This window comes from Neofelis nebulosa, chromosome 16 (genome assembly GCF_028018385.1).
Source record: "Neofelis nebulosa isolate mNeoNeb1 chromosome 16, mNeoNeb1.pri, whole genome shotgun sequence".
Lineage (NCBI taxonomy): Eukaryota > Metazoa > Chordata > Mammalia > Carnivora > Felidae > Neofelis > Neofelis nebulosa.
The window spans coordinates 64,640,172-64,656,809 of NC_080797.1; the positions used below are offsets into that span (position 1 = coordinate 64,640,172).

Consider the following 16,638-nt stretch of genomic DNA (forward strand, 5'->3'; position numbering starts at 1 on the left):
TAGTTTTGTTTTGTTTACTAAGTAAGTAGCAAGAGAAAAACATCCATAGTTTACTGAGACACCTTATCAGGGCCAAGAAAAGCCTTTTGCAAAAACTGGCAGCAGACCTCTAGGCTAAAGTAGAAAACAAACTTTGTCCAATTACAACCTGTAGGATCCCATCCCTAGAGTGCTAACTAGCAGCAATGAGACAGAATCCCAGTGAATCCATTACTCCATATCCACCTCAGGCACTGTTGAAGAGATCTCACTTTTCATCCACGGTACTGGTTCTGGTACATATGGATCATAAGTCCATTTGGGGAAAACTCGTTTATAGAGGTTCATCAGTACTGTGTCCTGAGATTTTAGCTTCCCATCAAAACTGCACTTCATGTGGCCATGAGTACCTAGAAAGAAAACAGAGCAAGTTGGTCAAATTAAAATAGAAAATGTTAAAGATTTTGTTTAGATTGTTAAAGATTTTCTTTGTTAAAGAAAATGTTAAAGTTAAATGTTAAAAAAATTAAAATAGAAAATGTCTTCTAACCCAACAGTCATTTAGTAGCACTGGAGAAACCTAGACAAGGTACCAAATCCCACATTCTCTTACCTAAAGGCTCCTTGATGTGTCCCCTGCGGCCCCACTTTGTTCTCAGTTCCACTGGTTTAAACCACAACACATCCTCTTAGAAAGAAACAAAGAGAAGACCAAGATGAAACATGTACCCACAAAGGGTAAACTCAACCCTCACCCCACAAAGGCAATCTGACCCCATCCTTCACACCCACCTCTGTTGAAGAACATGTAGCGCACTACTGCCATCTTAGTAAAAATTTTGAAAGGATGACCACTCAAAACAACTCTCTTGATGACCATTCTGTCTGGATCCACTGACAACAGATGGCCTGTGGCAATGAGGCTGTGCATTCCTAAGGAGCAAAAGCAGAGCAACAGGAGTCTACAAGCCAAAGCCTTCACTGATTGCCCCCGTCCACTTAAAGACCCAAACAAGATCTTTTCAGAGAAACCTTAAAGTAAGGATATATTATGCTGCCCTCCTGGGTCCATGCAAAGATCATTAAATGATATTCCCTCTACGCCTGTTGTGAGAACCTATCCTAAATACGGCAGTCTGAGCAGCACCTATCAATTGGCTACGGTTTATAAGCAAGATAAAGTTCCGTTTGTCATCCTTGTCTCAGACCCAGTCTGAGGCTGAGATTGGGGTATTTTGAAAACTATTATTACGTTCTTCATACCATATGACTCTCAAATCTAAATACAGGAAATAGTTTTAAACCTATTAAGGACCTACAGGTCTGTTCACCTCTGTGAACTTAACTTACCATTGCTATTCTGTTTAAAAAGCAGTACAGATGCAGGAGGAAACGTGATTGGGCCATATACTGTCGCTACCAAGGCCACATCAGCAGTCAGGAATCTCTGAAATTTATGTTTATCCGCTGCCATAATAAGGGTTAAAAAATAAAAAGTAAAAACATTTTGAGAAGCCATAGGTAATCCAGAAGCCTGTGAAAAGCTGTATCATTGCAACTCAAATCTAAGGCAACTTATGTTTCTTTGCCCCACTAGTTCTCAAAATATTTTCCTACCTCAATACAACTGTAAGATACAACTCAGTCCTTCACAGTAATTTTTCAACAGGGAGGCAGAATCTTGGAGCTTGGACTATATTTGGGGTTTGAAAAAGTTCTCCAGGTGATTCTGACACTCATTATCCCTACCTTGTTTGGGAAGCAATGCTTTACAGAAAATACCTCCACTAAATCAAAAGCCTGTAGTCATGAGCAAGAATTGGCAAATATTTCCTATAAAGGGCAACATAGTATTTTAGGCCTATGGCCATACAGTCTTTCTGTTCCAACTACTACTCAGCTATGCCACTATAGCAAAAAAACAGCCACAGACAACACATGAGAAAAAAAGGGGAAAAAAGAAGGAAAAAAAACCCCCAACAACCCACAATTGTGTTCCAACAAAATTTTATTTAACAAAAACAAGCAGTGGGGCAGATCTGGCCTAAGGGCCATACTTAGCTGATCTCTGATCTTGAGGACTACCTGAGCCTCTGCTTTTATCTTCAATGAAACTCTCCCTCCTGCTTAATACTGAATTTACAGAGAAATAAAATATTTTAAGGGAAAGAGAAGATAATTCCTCATTTAGATAGCATAGCTAATTAACATATGGCTAGTAAGAACAGAAATTATCCAGAGTACCCATTAATACTGCCTTCATCATCTTCCTCCAGCCACTGCTGAAAGCTGAGTGTGTGTGGTAATGTTCAGAAGCCTCCAAACATCTTCCCACTCCTAATGTATAGGAGTCCAATCATTTTTGCCATAAAAGTGTCCCTGGTCACCACTCTTCAACATCTTATCCCAACATCTCAGAAGCCACATACTTGTTTTACCCAACTGTGGACCACCCCTATCCTCCACCCACACTGCCACCGGCCATCAGATGCCAAGGGTTCTACACTTTGTGACACCATTTTATAGAGCCACCAACTCCCATTCAAAACCACTTTGGAACAAATACTCATGGCAGAGAAGCCTCAGCACCACACAGAGGTTGCATCACTGGGATGCTTCAGACAGGTTCAGACATTGTGAATAAAAACATCATTGGCTCCTAGACCAGAGTAGTGAAAATACCCTTAACCCAGAAACCCAGAGTTTGAAATTGTGTATTCTACACACCCGCACTAAAAATCAATAGTCCCCCAAAAGACATTAAGATGGACAAGAACCCAGAAGCTTCCCCACTGCTTTACCTGCAGTGTGCTGAGAGAACAAAGGTGAGGCTCGGAAGCGCCTGAACCCACAGTGGAAGATCAGCTCCTCCTTAGCTTTCACAGGCTCAGTGTTGCCAGGGTGCCGGCTCACCACCATATTCAGTACTGACATCTGGGAACCACATAAGAAAAACAGACCTTCCTATCTAGAATAGAGCAGCCTAAACTGAAAGAAGACAAACTAAACTAGCAGATCCAAATTCGCTCTCATACTCATTTACAGTAAGTAAGATTTACCTTTTACCTTTACCAACAACTGGCATTCAAGTTACATGTAGGCTGGTTTTTGGGGCTTTCACGTAGCCTTCTGTGTTAGCTAACCTTCCCGTGTCTAACAATGCAGAAGCTCAACATCTGCCACAAACGCAGTGCCTTCAAGTCACTCAACTCACCACACACCTCAAAACTACTCATTCAAGACAGTTACCTCCCAAACTCTTCCACTGACCAAAGGCCAGAGCTCTCGCATACACGCAATACACACGAGTACTGGCCATCAAGAAAGAGACCTACGCGTGGCCCAACCACTCCTTCCCGCACCCCCCCCCCCGCCCCCCACTTAAGGCTGCCAACCCTTGGTTAAAATCTAATCTGACAGAGAAGTCTCAGAACACAGAGTGCATCACTGAGATGCTTCAGACAGGTTCAGACATGTTGTGTAACACCATCATTGACTTCACCATCATATTCTCTGATTCTTCATCCTAAGGCAGATTGTTTACATCCCAATGAGTAAAATGTCGGTCACATAAAATTTCAGACTATCATACAAAACTGGTTGGAAAGTTTCTTAAGTCCCCATTTCCCACAAAATACGAACTCACCTTCTGTTCATGAGGTAGTAAAGAAAATACAATCAAGGGTGCCCCTCGCTTAAAGTATTCAACCACTGAGACAGGGACTTCAGAGACATGAAGTGTGACATACCAGCCAACCTGCCAAAAAAAAAGTAGAAAATAATTATTTACCCTTAAGGTCTCGACAATGATGAAGCATTTCTCCAAATATGTTAGAAGTCTCTTAAACTACCCTAAAGCCCACCCTCACCCTTTAAAACTGCCTTTCACAGATGCCTCAACTACCCAAATTAAACTTTTCAGTTAACATCTGATACCTCTTTGTTCTCAATATCACTCTCACCAGTGACTCAGTGGCTCCTCTAATTCAGCTACGGGCAGCACAAAACTAAATAAGGTACTCATGCCAAGAGAAGGAATAAAGGAGAGGGCACCTTGGCAAACAGCAAATTACAGGGATGGACAAAGTAAGGCAGATACCTCAGCTCCTTCGACCTCTTTTTCTTCAATTTCTTTAAAAATGCGTTTCCTAGTATTAGTAAAGTTCTGAAACTGAAAGATCCGAGCATAATCTTGAGGAAGGTTTTCCTTAGGATCCCATGGAGATGTCCGGAAGCTCTTGAGGCCTCTGTATTTCTGAAATCTAGATAAAGAAGATTTTAAAAAATAGTCAAATTTATATGGTGCTACTTTTTCACTCAAGTCACTTCTAAAATGGCTAAGACTCTAACTTAAAAAAATTCTCCCACTATCTCTCAAAATAATCTAACAGCCTAAAACCACCCTCCAAAACAACTCATAACAAGTATTTCAGAACCAAACCCCAGCCCCTCGCTGACAAAGGACAAAGTACTTAGAGTGGCTCCTTCAGGGAGTGGCTCTTTAACCTGGCAAACAAGGTCCCTGACAAAAATATTACATCCCTAATATCCAATGTAAACCCTCTGGCTTTAATCAGACTCATCTCCAGGGAAGACATCATCTACGTCTTCACGCTTTTATTCTTGCCCAAACTCCCTCAAATCTCCAAAATGTTTTATACTTTCAGTATTAGCTCCTATAGGAAGCACTTGCCGATTAACCTTAGTATTTCCCCTTCGTTAAAGTACTGTGACATTGTTAGTCTGCACCACACAGTCTGGAACTTGATTACATATTATTGTTTCTGTATGTATGTCTTACCTTCCCATATAGAATGTTAGCCCTTCAGAAACGGGGACAATGTGTTGTGTTTTTTTTTTTTTATCACACTGACACACTTCTGAGCCACATGAATTTTAAATAAAAACACTGATTTTAGACTTGTTGACTAACCGAATTCTTGCAGCCATGTCACGGGGGGTATCTACTTCATCTGGAAACATCTCTTGCAGTCTTTCTTGTTTATATTTCTCCAACATTTTTTCTTCAGCCTCTTCATCCACATTCTCATCATACAGATCATCATGCACAGACTCTCCTATAGTCATAGTTTCACATTCTTCCTCCTCTTCCTTTTCACTGCTCTCATTCTATAGAATAAAGATTACAGTTTCACACCCGTCTGTACCCTAAAGACCATTAAACTATAAGTAAATTAGTTTTACTAGACACCTAGTCAAAATCAGTATCAATTCTAATAGAGATTAAGTTACAAAAGAAAGTCTCACTTCTGGCAGCTCTAAGTCATTCCTAGGAAACTGATCACACACAACCCTCAAGGTCAGGATTGCACTTTGCCTTGCATTTGGGGCTGTACGCAGAAGTGGCCTAAGGATTCATATCTTTACCTGAGATTCCTCTTCAATAAAATCCTCATGTTCTGTATCATCATATTCACCTTCCCCACCACTTTCACCATCCTCATCCAAAATCCATTCAGCTTGGTAACTGGATGTCCCTTTGGGAACCTTCTTTACCACCTTGGAACTTTCCTTCAAGCAGTCTGTAGAAGCCCAAATGAGTTAAGTTAAATTATATACCTCTGGGAACCTGGGTGGCTCAGTCAGGTGAGCATCTGACTCTTGATTTTGGCTCAGGTCATGATCCCACGGTTGTGAGATTGAGCCCTGCGTCGGGTTCAGCACTGAACACAGAGACTGCCTAAGTTTCTCTCTCTTGCCCTCTTCCCCTCCACCCCTCTTGCGCACTCTCTTAAAAAAGTATACACATACATATACTTATTTATACACACACACACGTGTATATACATACGTACACATACATACCTTTCCCCTATTACTCCCGTATTCTCACCTAGGCAAGATGATACCAGACATTGCTACCAACACCAGAAACTCTAGCAGACACTATGAGTAGAACAGACTACTTCCAAATTTAATTCAGCTGCCTCAGAACTAGCAACACTTACACAGCCCAATAAGCTTTGCAACAAATCAAAGTTGTTTATCTGTTTATGAGAAAACAACAACAACACAAATAATTTTGAAAAATGGAGCAAAGCTATGTCCAATGTTTGCTTGGTGCAAACATACAGCCTTTAGAGATAGAGGGGAAAACTAACCTCCAAATACATCTCATCGCACCCTATCCTGTGAGCAGCTAGAGAAAATGCACAATTCTAGGCCATATGAAATACAAACAAGTTTGCCAATACCAACCATTTGCCTCATTCAGTTCCTCCTCTGTGGGCCAGGTTTGCTCCCCCTCCATTGGATCTGGGATAACCTCTGTTTGCAAAGATTCTTGTCTTTCAGGATCTGCCTTCATTAGGACCTTAAGGTCTTCCTCCATATCAACCACAGTATCCACAGCACAAATCTGAAAACCAGAATAGTTGACACCAAACGTTACCCAAAATCTACTAAATCTAACATGGTAACCAGAAAGATTCAGAAATAACACAGTCCTCAAAATAAATAAATAAAATAAAATAAAAACAGAATGAAACAGTGAGCCCAACTGGTCAAATCTTTCAACCATTTCAATTTCCTAGCATTTTAAGTCCATACCTCTACTTGCTTTTGAGGCCTTTCATAATCTGCTCTCACTCCTATGCATTTATTACCTACCTTACTCCCATCAAGCTGATTTCTTCAAAGAAACCATCTGATCTATCCCTGAGACTAAATTCATGTTGTCTCTATCTTCTTCGACAGTTTCATCTCTCTTCATCCCATAAGTCATATTCATCCATCTCAACACCTGGCTCAAGTCTGAGCTCTTCTGTGAAGCCTGCTAGTCTACTTTCTCAACTTACACAGCAGGTCTCTATCCCTCAACCACACTTTTTCAATCTTTGATGTCTGCCATTTTTTCTGACGTAATTAGGCTGTCCAAGGAAAGAGACTGCATCTTGTGTCTTTTATACACTCAAAGACAATTGCTATGTGAGGTACCTATAAAGTGCTGAATACAGGATATCAACATATTCAGTTGACTACTGTCTTACTTCAAACTAGCAGTCACCTCCAGAGGCTAGTATAGTTGTCTAAGAGTGCAGACTACCTCCTCTGATGTTATTCACATCCTACACCAGTTTACACATAAATCTACAAGTCGTTTAAAAAACATTTAATGTTTATTTATTTTGAGAGAGAGAGAAGGAGAGGGAGGGAGGGAGGGAGGGAGGGAGGGAGGGAGGGAGGGAGGGAGGGAGAGAATATGAGTGGGGAAGGGGCAAAGATAGAGGGAGAGAGAGAAAATCCCAAGCTAGCTCTGTGCCATCAGCGTTGAGCCTGACACAGGGCTCGAGCTCACAAATCGTGAGATCGTGAGCTGAGCCGAAATCAAGAGTCAGATGCTTAAGTGACTGAGCCACCCACGCACCCCTACAATACAGTTTTTAAGAACATCACTCTTACCTCCATTGCAGCTCCAGAGTCCTGTGATTTGACCACTCTAGGATTTAAAAGGAAAGGGTCTATAGGAGCATCTATCTGTTTCATCTGGAAATCACCCTGTCCAATGATATGCAGCAAGCTATTTACATTCAGAGTCTGTCCACGAATATAGCCTGAGATTTTCAAGGTGCCCACCAAGTTATTTTCTTCACTAGGCACAAAGTCAGCAGCATGAGCAAACATGTAGGCCCGTCGATCTCGAAAGGCAAGATGTCGTTGCTTTTGGTTAGCCAACTGCCTGAGCAGCATCTGTGCCTCCTGTTGTGTGTCTAACAGGAGAAGTTTGTCATCAGGAAAGCGCTTCTCCACTGCTTTATTTAGCTTCTTTCTGGCATCTATTTGTTTCCTTGGTGGGAGGCCAGAAATCCCCTGGACAGCTAGTGCTGTGAGCAAGAGAGAAAGGGCTTTGTTACTTACTTTACCACGTGTAAATCCCCACCATAGTTGACAAACAAGCTAACAGTTCAGTTGTGAGACCAGAGATCGCTGAGAAACTGAACACTCAACTACCCTAAAAAATTTTCATAGTGAAACCAAAGTTCATACTCTTCTTCCTCTGGGCAAAGAGTAGTCCAGAAATATAAAAAGCAGCTTGATAGATAATTTCTAAATGATGGACCAACTTAAGCCATAGATGTATAACTCACCACCAGCCAAATACAACCCACCAGTTGTATTCCTGTATCAAGTGTCAGACAGAGTGCCTGAAAAATTATAGATGCATAATAAATGCTAATTCACTTCCCCCCCCCCCTTACCTCTAATACTCCTAACTCACTTACTATAGGTAGGAAGGCCCTGGGCAAAAAGGCAGGAAAGGCAGTAATCCCCAGTGCTGTCCCAGCCTTCTAGTGGATCAAGGAGAAAAAGGATGGTATCTGCCACTTTAGCCATGTCTAACACAGAGTGCAGATCCCCTGGAGATAGAAGACAAAGTTAGTGGGAAGAGGTGTTTGGCACCAGCACATAATACTAAAAGAATATTACTACTACTCAAAATACAACAATAGAAAACACTGTTGTATGCTCCAACCTGGCCTTGCAGATGTGAAATACCACCGATGTTTCAAGCGGGGGCATAACAGCACAAAGCTATGGGTGCTTCCCCACTCATTCAAGTGTACTGTTCCAGTGTCCTTATCCTGAAGCAGCCTAAAGGCCTCTGGCAAGGAAATCCTGTCATGCAGAGGCACTACCAGCACCTGATGAGGAGGACCATCCTTGCTGCCCAGCTGTCTTTTCTCTGCCAGAACCTGAGAATGGAAAGATCAATGTTTCAGTACTTCATTTCAGTATTGCATTTCCCACAGTATGGACGCCCCTTCCTCACCCCCACTCCCCACTCTCAGTCCACCACATCTTTCTTGTAAAAGGCACGTAGGCCGGGAGAGTGGGCAGAAGCTTGCACCAAAACAAAGAATGTCCTAGCATGAATCTAGATCTGCATGCCTGACATGTGCTCGAGAATTATTTTTCCATCCCCGGCCCCTTCCCAGGGTCACATTTTTCAGTTCGAGGCATTACCGCCTAGAACAGCTGTGAAACCACACCACTCCCCAATCCCTGCTCCTCTCACCGCCTCCTTCTTCTGCTTTCGGAGCTGGCTGGCGCGATGCCTCTGGTCTACTCTGCTGAGCTCTTTTCTCACTTTCCTGCTTAGGACCTTCAGTGCTAGACGGCCTAGAAGATTAAAAAGGGCTCTTATGCAAGGTACCAGAGAGTCCAGAAAGGGGACCCTCTCCGCCCATCTTAGAGCCTTTGCGCGCGGTCCAGGCCGGAGGTAGGAACTGTCTGCACACAAAGAAAAGCAGCCAACATCTAAAATAACCCTCCTTCCTCCAACCCTATCTTCTCACCCTTGCCGTCCCGCTGCGCGGATCCCCGACCCCGATGCCGCCCGCCTTTATGAGCTTTATTCTGTTGCTTAAGAGGGCCAGAACGGTGGGCCGCCATGCCGCCGCTCACGTGTACCTAGTCAGCACTACTTCCGGGCCGGACGGAGCGCTTCCGGCCCCCTCCTTGCCCCTCCCTTCCCGTGGCGGGGCGGAGCTCACCGCGTCCTCTCGCGAGAGTCCTTCCAACCAGGCTCAGAAATGACTCCGGCGTCTCAGCAAAACCGAGGAGTAAACTTTTCTCACGCGGCGGTCTACGGCTGGGGGGGTTTAAAAAGCTGGATGTAGACTCGAGGTTTAGCCTCTCAGTCCCAGAGGGCTTTTTTTGCTACCTGTATTTTCATTTTTTGCGCTATCTAGTTGCATCACCTTAGGCAGCTGTTGAAGTTTTTCCATTCGTGTGGAAGAGGGCTAAGCCCTTCCTGTCACCTAGATTTGTGCACATCGCTCCTCAGTTTGCAGCAGCAGGTGTTACCACTTTGAGCAATCCTTTCTTCCTCTTATGGGCTGCTGAGGTCTAGAAGGAAAATCGCGTGGAAGGCTCCGTACAAGTTCCCGCTGATCACCGTTATCCCAACCCGCGCCCCCCGCTCCAACAGAGCTGAAGGCAGGACGGTACCAGACAGGGAGAACTGGCCTTGACAGACGAGCCCTCACAGGCAACTCAGCCTCTTCAATCTCGGGGTGACTGTGCTCCAGCTCCTCTTCCCACAAGTCTTGCAACTGAGGGCCACCGGCTGGCAGGGGGATTTAGAGGAATGATGGAGCTGTGGCCTTTCAGCCAGGAGACTAACGCTAGTTTCCTAGAGAGCCAGACTCGAGGAGCGAATGGCCCGGCCCTTCCCGTCGGGAAAACGAGTGGGTAGAAATCAGGGAGCGTCTAGCTGGGTTGAGGCCAGCTCCGATGCGAGTGACTTTCCCTCAGCCACGGGGTCCAGAGCGCGCCAGCTACCGCGCGCAGTGCGGCGCGGAACTGGCTGCGGGAGCTCACAATGAGGGTTCGCGCCCTCGGGGCGGGAGCGGGCGCGTTGCCATGACAGCGGCCAGCTAGGCGCGCGCCCGGGGGCCCACCGCCCCCGGGCGCGCGCAGCCTCACCCCCGCCCCGACCCCCCCGTCGCTGAGCGCACCCCCCCCCCCCGCCCCCGACAGTGGGAAGGGGCCGGGCCAGCCTCCTGACGTCTGTGCGGGGCTCGGAAGATGGCTGCGGAGCCCAGCACGGGGCAGTGGCTGCGGCGGTGGTGGCGGCGGGCGGGGAGCGCGGCGGCCGGGGGCTCCGCCTTGCGCGTGGGGCGCTGAGCGGAGAGGCGCGGAGGAGGCGAGGGCGCACGGGGGGCTTGGGGGACAGCTCGGCGTTGCCTCTCTGCCACCCGCCACACCATGGGCAGCGCGGAGGACGCAGTCAAAGAGAAACTGCTGTGGAACGTAAAGAAGGAGGTAAAGTAGGAGCAAAGACCCCCGGAGACTCACGTCCCTGCCCGCGCTGCCCGGCGGGGGGGACGCGGAAATGTCCGTACCCCCCCCCCCCACCCCCCGGCACCAGCGCCCGCGGGCCTGGGCCGGGCGGGGGCGGGGTCCTGGACTGGCTGCGGCTACCGGCTCTCTCCCGGATCTGGGGCAGCACCCCTCCGTCCGAGGAGGCAGGTCGGCGCTCCGGCGCTTGTTTGCTCCGCGATCCCGCAGTTCCCCGCCCTGTGACGGCAACAGCGCTGGGAGACCAAGGTCGGGGGAGGGGTGGTGGCGATTTCTGGAGAAGTGGTGCTGCCCTTTCATTGCCCAAGCCGAATGGGCAGGGGCGGGGCCCCGCGAGGGCCTCAGCGCTAAACGCGTGGTTTGGGGGCTTAGCTCTGGTTTGCCCTACACCCAAGATTCAGGGATCCCTCTGGGAACTGAATCGCGGCTGCAGGAGGTTCGTCGCACACCTCGCTGCTTCTCCACGCCCACCTCCCTACCCAGAGACCATGGTGGGGGGGGGGGGGGGGAGGTTGAGAATGCTTTTTATAAGACTCAAGATTTTTTTCCCCGTTTAAGGATTCCCGCCCCACCCCAAATGTCAGAAAGAGAAAAAAGCTCTCCCCTCTACTAACGTCCTTTACCTTGACCCTGCCCTAAAGCCCATTTCAGTTTCATCGTGTTGGTTGGGGGGGGGGGGGCGGGTACCCATATGAATGACTCACCGCACATGAGAGCTGGAGAGCTCAAACCTGCAGTATGGATTAGAATGGATTAGGCCTCGGGAACCATGAACTCCTTGCAACTACCTTTGTGGCTGTCTTCTACCAGATGTGCAAACTCCATGAGGGCAGGAAACCAGTCTGTTTTGTCCACTATTCTGTATCCAGGACCTGGCACACAGTAGACATTGAATGAGTATTTGGTAAATAAATCTACTGATTTTAGAGACTGCAAGATCTGTAGGGATGTGTAACCTTGGAATACTCTGGACCTAACTCTGTGTGACTTGAAGAAGTTACTTAACCTGAGTCTTATTTTATTCATCTCTGAAAGAAGGATGATGATATGTATCTCATATATTAAAGTTTGTCATAATGGTTCCTTTACCTCTTCCTAGAATTTCAGGATTGGAGAAGACTATGTGTTCTCATAAACTCCTGGAAGGCCCTAGATGGTTCTCCTGCATTAACTGTGGCCTGGCTACTGTGCCCTACCTAACATTTATTTGTGCCTTTCCCTCTTGTTGGCAAAGTAGTCAAAGTCCTCACCTTTCCAGCTGTGTGTGAGAAGCTGCCTCACCACTTTGGTGTGAAGTGGCCAAGAAAGCATTTTAGGTCAGGAGTACATCAAATCAGCATTTCAACTAAACCCTGGTCTCCCCAAGCAAAAGGGCAATCCCACGTCATAGTGATTATCCTCGGGAAACAAGCAGTCTAGTGACAGAGGCTCGTATGAACAGTATAAACAAGAAGAAAAAAGTAGCCATACCTAAACCATGGATGGATGGGCTAGGATTGTTGCTGTGCTCCAAATTTAGAGTTGGTCAGGGACGTAGGAAAGATTTCTGATACCATGATTCTTTTTTTCAATACTTAGAAGGCTTTTTATACTGCTCTAAGAATGATTCCTAAACAAATATGAGAAATGCCCAGAATATGCCACAGCTATGTATATTACCTGACAAAGTTTAACCTGCTCTGAATTCTTAGTTCCCTTCTCCCTTTAGCACTTGATTTAGAGAGAAATATATCCTTCCTCTTCCACAAGTAGAGGAAGTGGGGATAATTGTAGGCAAGGCTGGACTTTCAATACAGAATTTCTGATATAATTCTAGAGTCATCTGTATGTCTTTCTAACCCCCAAATCTGCCCCACCGGCCTGTTTCAGATGCCCGCACGTCTTTAAACTGTGACTTTATGCTCTGTTTAATACAAACACCGCTTGGCAAGTAACCTAGGAAGCTTTTAACAATTTAGAGTGCAGGATCAATCTGATTCCCCTCTACCTAACTGCTAACTGTGAGCAGTTTCAATAGGGAGAAGCCTCCAGGTCCTCCCTACCTCCTCTGCAGGCTTTAGAAGCTTTACCACTCTCCAAACTGTACAGTCCTCAGCGAGGGTCTTGGGAGCAAGGGCAGCATCGGAACCCTGTATGCCTTGTCCAAAGAATGACAAAGACACGCTCTGCCCGGAGCTTACTTCATATAAGATTTTACAGTGGGGTTGAGGTAATCCATCTCTCTAATCTCCAGTATTAGTATCTGTTTCTTGGCAAATTCCCCCAGGACATCAAAAGTGCTTGACTTCGATGTTGGGAGCAACTAAAACCTCATACATTGCTGATGGGAGTGTAAATTGGTACAACCACTTTGGAGAGCTATTTGGCAAAATCTAGTGCAGTGGAATATACATATCAGAAATTCCTTGTCTGGAAATATAAGTGCAAAAAATGAGCACCTATGTTTACTAAAAAACATATTTTTAATGTTCATAGTAGCGCTATTCATGACAGACCCAAATTGGAAACTACCTACGTACAGTTCATTGTGTGTTAACATAATGGAGAATGAACAATCCACAAGTACATACAATGTGAACACATAACCTATAAAGAAATCCAGTCACAAAACACTACACACAGTGATTTCATCTATCAACAGTATGAAAACCCATAAAGAGACTCTATGCTGTTAGAAGTCAGGATAGCACATGTCCCTGAGGAGAGTAGTGAGTGGAAGGAAACATGACAGTGGGAGGTGTTCAGGGGTCCTGGTCACATGTTCTGTCTCTTCATCTGGATGCTGGTTTCACAGGTGGATTCAGCTTGTGAAAATCCATCAGGCTGTGTAATTATGACATATACCCTTTTCTGTAGTTTCATGTATATCAATAAAAAGTTGTGTGTATGTGCTTTTTAAAAAGGGCTTTCTTAAAGACAGATGTAACTGCTCATCTTACAAGGTATTTGGAAACTTTTATATCCATGTAGGAACCCAGAACATCAGGGTTCTATCTAGACTGAAAGAAGGCTGGGCTTGCAAGCATGTGGAGAGTGTCTCTGAGGCCTGGGTGAACGTTGACGAAGATGGAGTAAATGAGGGGCAGGTTGTTTATCTACAGCCTATAATGAGCTAGTTTGTTCCTAACGGACAGCGTGTCTGTCCAAAAGCTCTTCTCCAGCTAAGTACACATGAGCAAATGGCATCCTGTCCGTCTTCTCCACAGTAAGGCACTTCCTCCTGGACTGGAACATCTGCACTGATTGCTTGGTGGATGACATCTCTCTTCCTGGTTGCCTTTCCAAGAAGACACTTGGCTTCCCCACCTCTCCCATCCCTATTTACTATCTAATCTGCAAGTAGAGTAGGAGATAGACCAGGAGAGCGGAGCCAAGCTATTTACTTGCCCACAACCCTTTGATCAGAAAAATCAGTAAGATGCTGCCCGTTTGTCCACAGGTGAAGCAAATCATGGAGGAAGCTGTCACCAGGAAGTTTGTGCATGAAGATAGCAGCCACATCATTGCTCTGTGTGGTGAGTGACTGGGGGCAGTGGGAAGAGGGTTTAGAACTGAGGACACTGTCCTGGGGCCAGGGAAAGAGGAGTGCTCAGGTTTAGTAGTTTTCAAATGTGGCTACAAATTAGAATCAGCTGTGAAGTACTTGTGCTGTCCCTGGGCCCTGTCCCCAACCTACTGAATTAGGATCTCCAGGGCCAAAGGATTTGTATATGTATTTAGTTCCTTTGGTCTTTAGTATGCATGTGAGTCACCCAAAGAACTTGTTAAAACACAGATTCCTGGGTCCCAACCCTGGAATTTCTGATTCTGATAGGTCTGGGGTGGGCCTGAGAATTGGCATTTCTGACAAGTTCACACATGGTTCTGAGCTGCTGGTCCAGGGACCACGCCTTGAGAACCACTGACCTAGGTGATTCTGGTCTGGGAACTGCTGCTCTGGTTTATGTTTAACTTTGGGGAAGGGTTTGTGTTTCGGAATGCTTTCTGTGCCACATCTATTTTCTTTTTTATTTAAAAAAAAGTTTTTTAACCTTTATTTATTTTTGAGAGAAAGAGACAGAACGTGAGGGGGAGAGGGACAGAGAGAGAGGGAGACACAGAACCCGAAGCAGGCTCCAGGCTCTGAGCGGTAAGCACAGAGCCCAATGCAGGCTCCAACTCATAAACTGCAAGATCATGACCTGAGATGAAGTTGGACGCTCAACCAACTGAGCCACCCAGGCGCCCCTCAACTTTCTAACTAATCCCACTTGTGTTGCTCTGGCATTCTCAGTTCTCCAGACCCTGGATTGGGGGCAAAACAGCATGAGCTACAACAGGAGGGAAACCTAAAGCTTTCCCACCTTAAAAGGGAGAACGTTGGTAATAAACCATCACTTCCTCCTCTCCTGAAGACTTCTGCCTTTACAGAGGCAAGCTAGTCTCTATACACAATAGAGTTTTCTTGGATTTCCAGGACTTTTATCTTCCTTTCAACTCCCTTTCTTTTTTTTTTTTTTAATTTTTTTTTAACGTTTATTTATTTTTGAGAGAGAGAGCACGAACGGGGGAGGGTCAGAGAGAGGGAGACGCAGAATCTGAAACAGGCTCCAGGCTCTGAGCTGTCAGCACAGTGCCTGATGCGGGGCTTGAACTCACGGACCGCGAGATCATGACCCGAGCTGAAGTCGGCCGCTTAACTGACTGAGCCACCCAGGCGCCCCTCAACTCCCTTTCTAAAGAACAGTTTGCCATCTCTGTGTTGTTTTCCTTGGCTTCTGAGATTGGTGTTGGGAATTTGTGAAGAGAGGCTGTGTGTTTCGGAGTGAAAGGAGCAGACAGTAGCATGGTGAGGCATATAAAGCTGCCTACCATCAGTCCAGCAACAAATGCTGTGGGTCCACCATGTGCTAGATCCTGTTTCCGCATAGGGAAACAGCAGTCACAAGATGGACAGAGTCTCTGCCCCAAGGGCTTACATTCTTTGAGGACAGAAGACACGTGCACACATAAATATATCCTGTATGATAAAGGTGTGGAGAAAATAAAAGCCGAGAGATAAGGGAGAGCTATCGGGAAGAGATGGCCTGTGGACCCAGCCTGAGTGACACACTGATGCAAGTGAATCTTGGTGCTCTGCTAAGTTATCTTGGACAAGTTTCTTAACTTCCGTCACCCTTAGTTTGCTCTCCTAAAAAAGGGTGGTGATTCCTACCTCAAGGAATTTTTGGAGGGATTGAGATGATGCATGAGAACATTTCTAGCATTGGAAGAGCTCAGGAAATGTCTCTTTCCTTCTCCTTTGGATGTTGAGGATGAAACTAGGTTTGCAGGATTTCAGTTCTCAACACCTCCCTTTGGGTGTTTCCTGGTTCTTTGAGATATGTTATGATTCTCAGGGTAACAAGGAACAATCTAATCTCACCTTTCTCAGGCAGAACCTATGTTAGGGGAGAAGCATGGTAGTCTTTCAGTAAGTGGCTTTGAAGAATATTAGACCCCTACTCCTTTCCACCTGTGTTGTGTGCTCCGAACATTAGCCACTATTTGTTGTTGTCACCAGAAGGGCTTTGCTGGTGGCCCAATTATGCATGGCTTAATTCCTTATCCAGAGCACATTCAACAAACACAGAAAACAGAACAAAATAGCACAAACAGCTTGTGCATGGGCGCCACACGTGGGTGGCCAAGGGGGAATAGGGGAAAAAGAGGCAGAGAGAAAAGTTGTGGGTATCTCACATTCAGGCCAATTGGGATGAGAAGAAACTGTCAGCTCTCCTGTGATCATTGCAGAGGCCCCCAGGAAGCAATGGAGCTTTCGCTTTGCTTTTGTCTCTTGCCTAGAAGCCTCCCCAC

General features: G+C 45.9%; 2 protein-coding genes and 2 non-coding genes across 10 annotated transcripts in view; 1 reads left to right on the forward strand and 3 right to left on the reverse strand.

Moving 5' to 3' along the window:
- Positions 1–26: 26 nt before the first annotated feature.
- TSR1 (TSR1 ribosome maturation factor) lies at positions 27–9,446 on the reverse strand. Its single transcript, XM_058704773.1, has 15 exons — positions 9,297–9,446; positions 9,017–9,120; positions 8,474–8,693; positions 8,223–8,357; positions 7,402–7,823; positions 6,199–6,358; positions 5,368–5,522; positions 4,913–5,109; positions 4,079–4,241; positions 3,626–3,736; positions 2,781–2,913; positions 1,330–1,446; positions 772–912; positions 593–667; positions 27–389 (listed from the first exon to the last, which is right to left on the reverse strand). The coding sequence occupies exons 1-15, from the start codon at positions 9,391–9,393 to the stop codon at positions 211–213; spliced, it is 2,409 nt and encodes an 802-aa protein (XP_058560756.1). The 5' UTR covers positions 9,394–9,446; the 3' UTR covers positions 27–210.
- Positions 2,549–2,643, reverse strand: LOC131498650 (small nucleolar RNA SNORD91 family). Its single transcript, XR_009255530.1, has one exon. It is a non-coding gene; the product is annotated as a small nucleolar RNA SNORD91 family (small nucleolar RNA).
- LOC131498651 (small nucleolar RNA SNORD91 family) lies at positions 3,394–3,483 on the reverse strand. Its single transcript, XR_009255531.1, has one exon. It is a non-coding gene; the product is annotated as a small nucleolar RNA SNORD91 family (small nucleolar RNA).
- Positions 9,447–10,485: 1,039 nt separating the features above from the next.
- Positions 10,486–16,638, forward strand: part of SGSM2 (small G protein signaling modulator 2) — a 39,785-nt gene continuing 33,632 nt past the window's right edge. For 2 of the 7 annotated variants that reach the window (XM_058704768.1, XM_058704765.1), the window contains exons 1-2: positions 10,486–10,767; positions 14,243–14,318. In XM_058704768.1, the coding sequence (XP_058560751.1) occupies positions 10,711–10,767; positions 14,243–14,318 (133 nt within the window). In that variant the 5' untranslated portion in view covers positions 10,486–10,710. Of the gene's footprint in view, positions 10,768–14,242; positions 14,319–16,638 lie in introns of those variants that run through there. The other 5 variants (XM_058704766.1, XM_058704769.1, XM_058704772.1 and 2 more) reach the window with 3 other exon arrangements.

Excerpts from the sequence above, each read along its gene's own strand:
- TSR1 (XM_058704773.1), bottom strand. The coding sequence starts at position 9,393 with ATGGCGGCCCACCGTTCTGGCCCTCTTAAGCAACAGAATAAAGCTCAT. Across the intron at positions 6,359-7,401 it reads ACTCTGGAGCTGCAATGGAG|ATTTGTGCTGTGGATACTGT; the intron begins GTAAGAGTGATG and ends TCTGGTTTTCAG. Across the intron at positions 2,914-3,625 it reads TACTACCTCATGAACAGAAG|ATGTCAGTACTGAATATGGT; the intron begins GTGAGTTCGTAT and ends TGTGGTTCCCAG.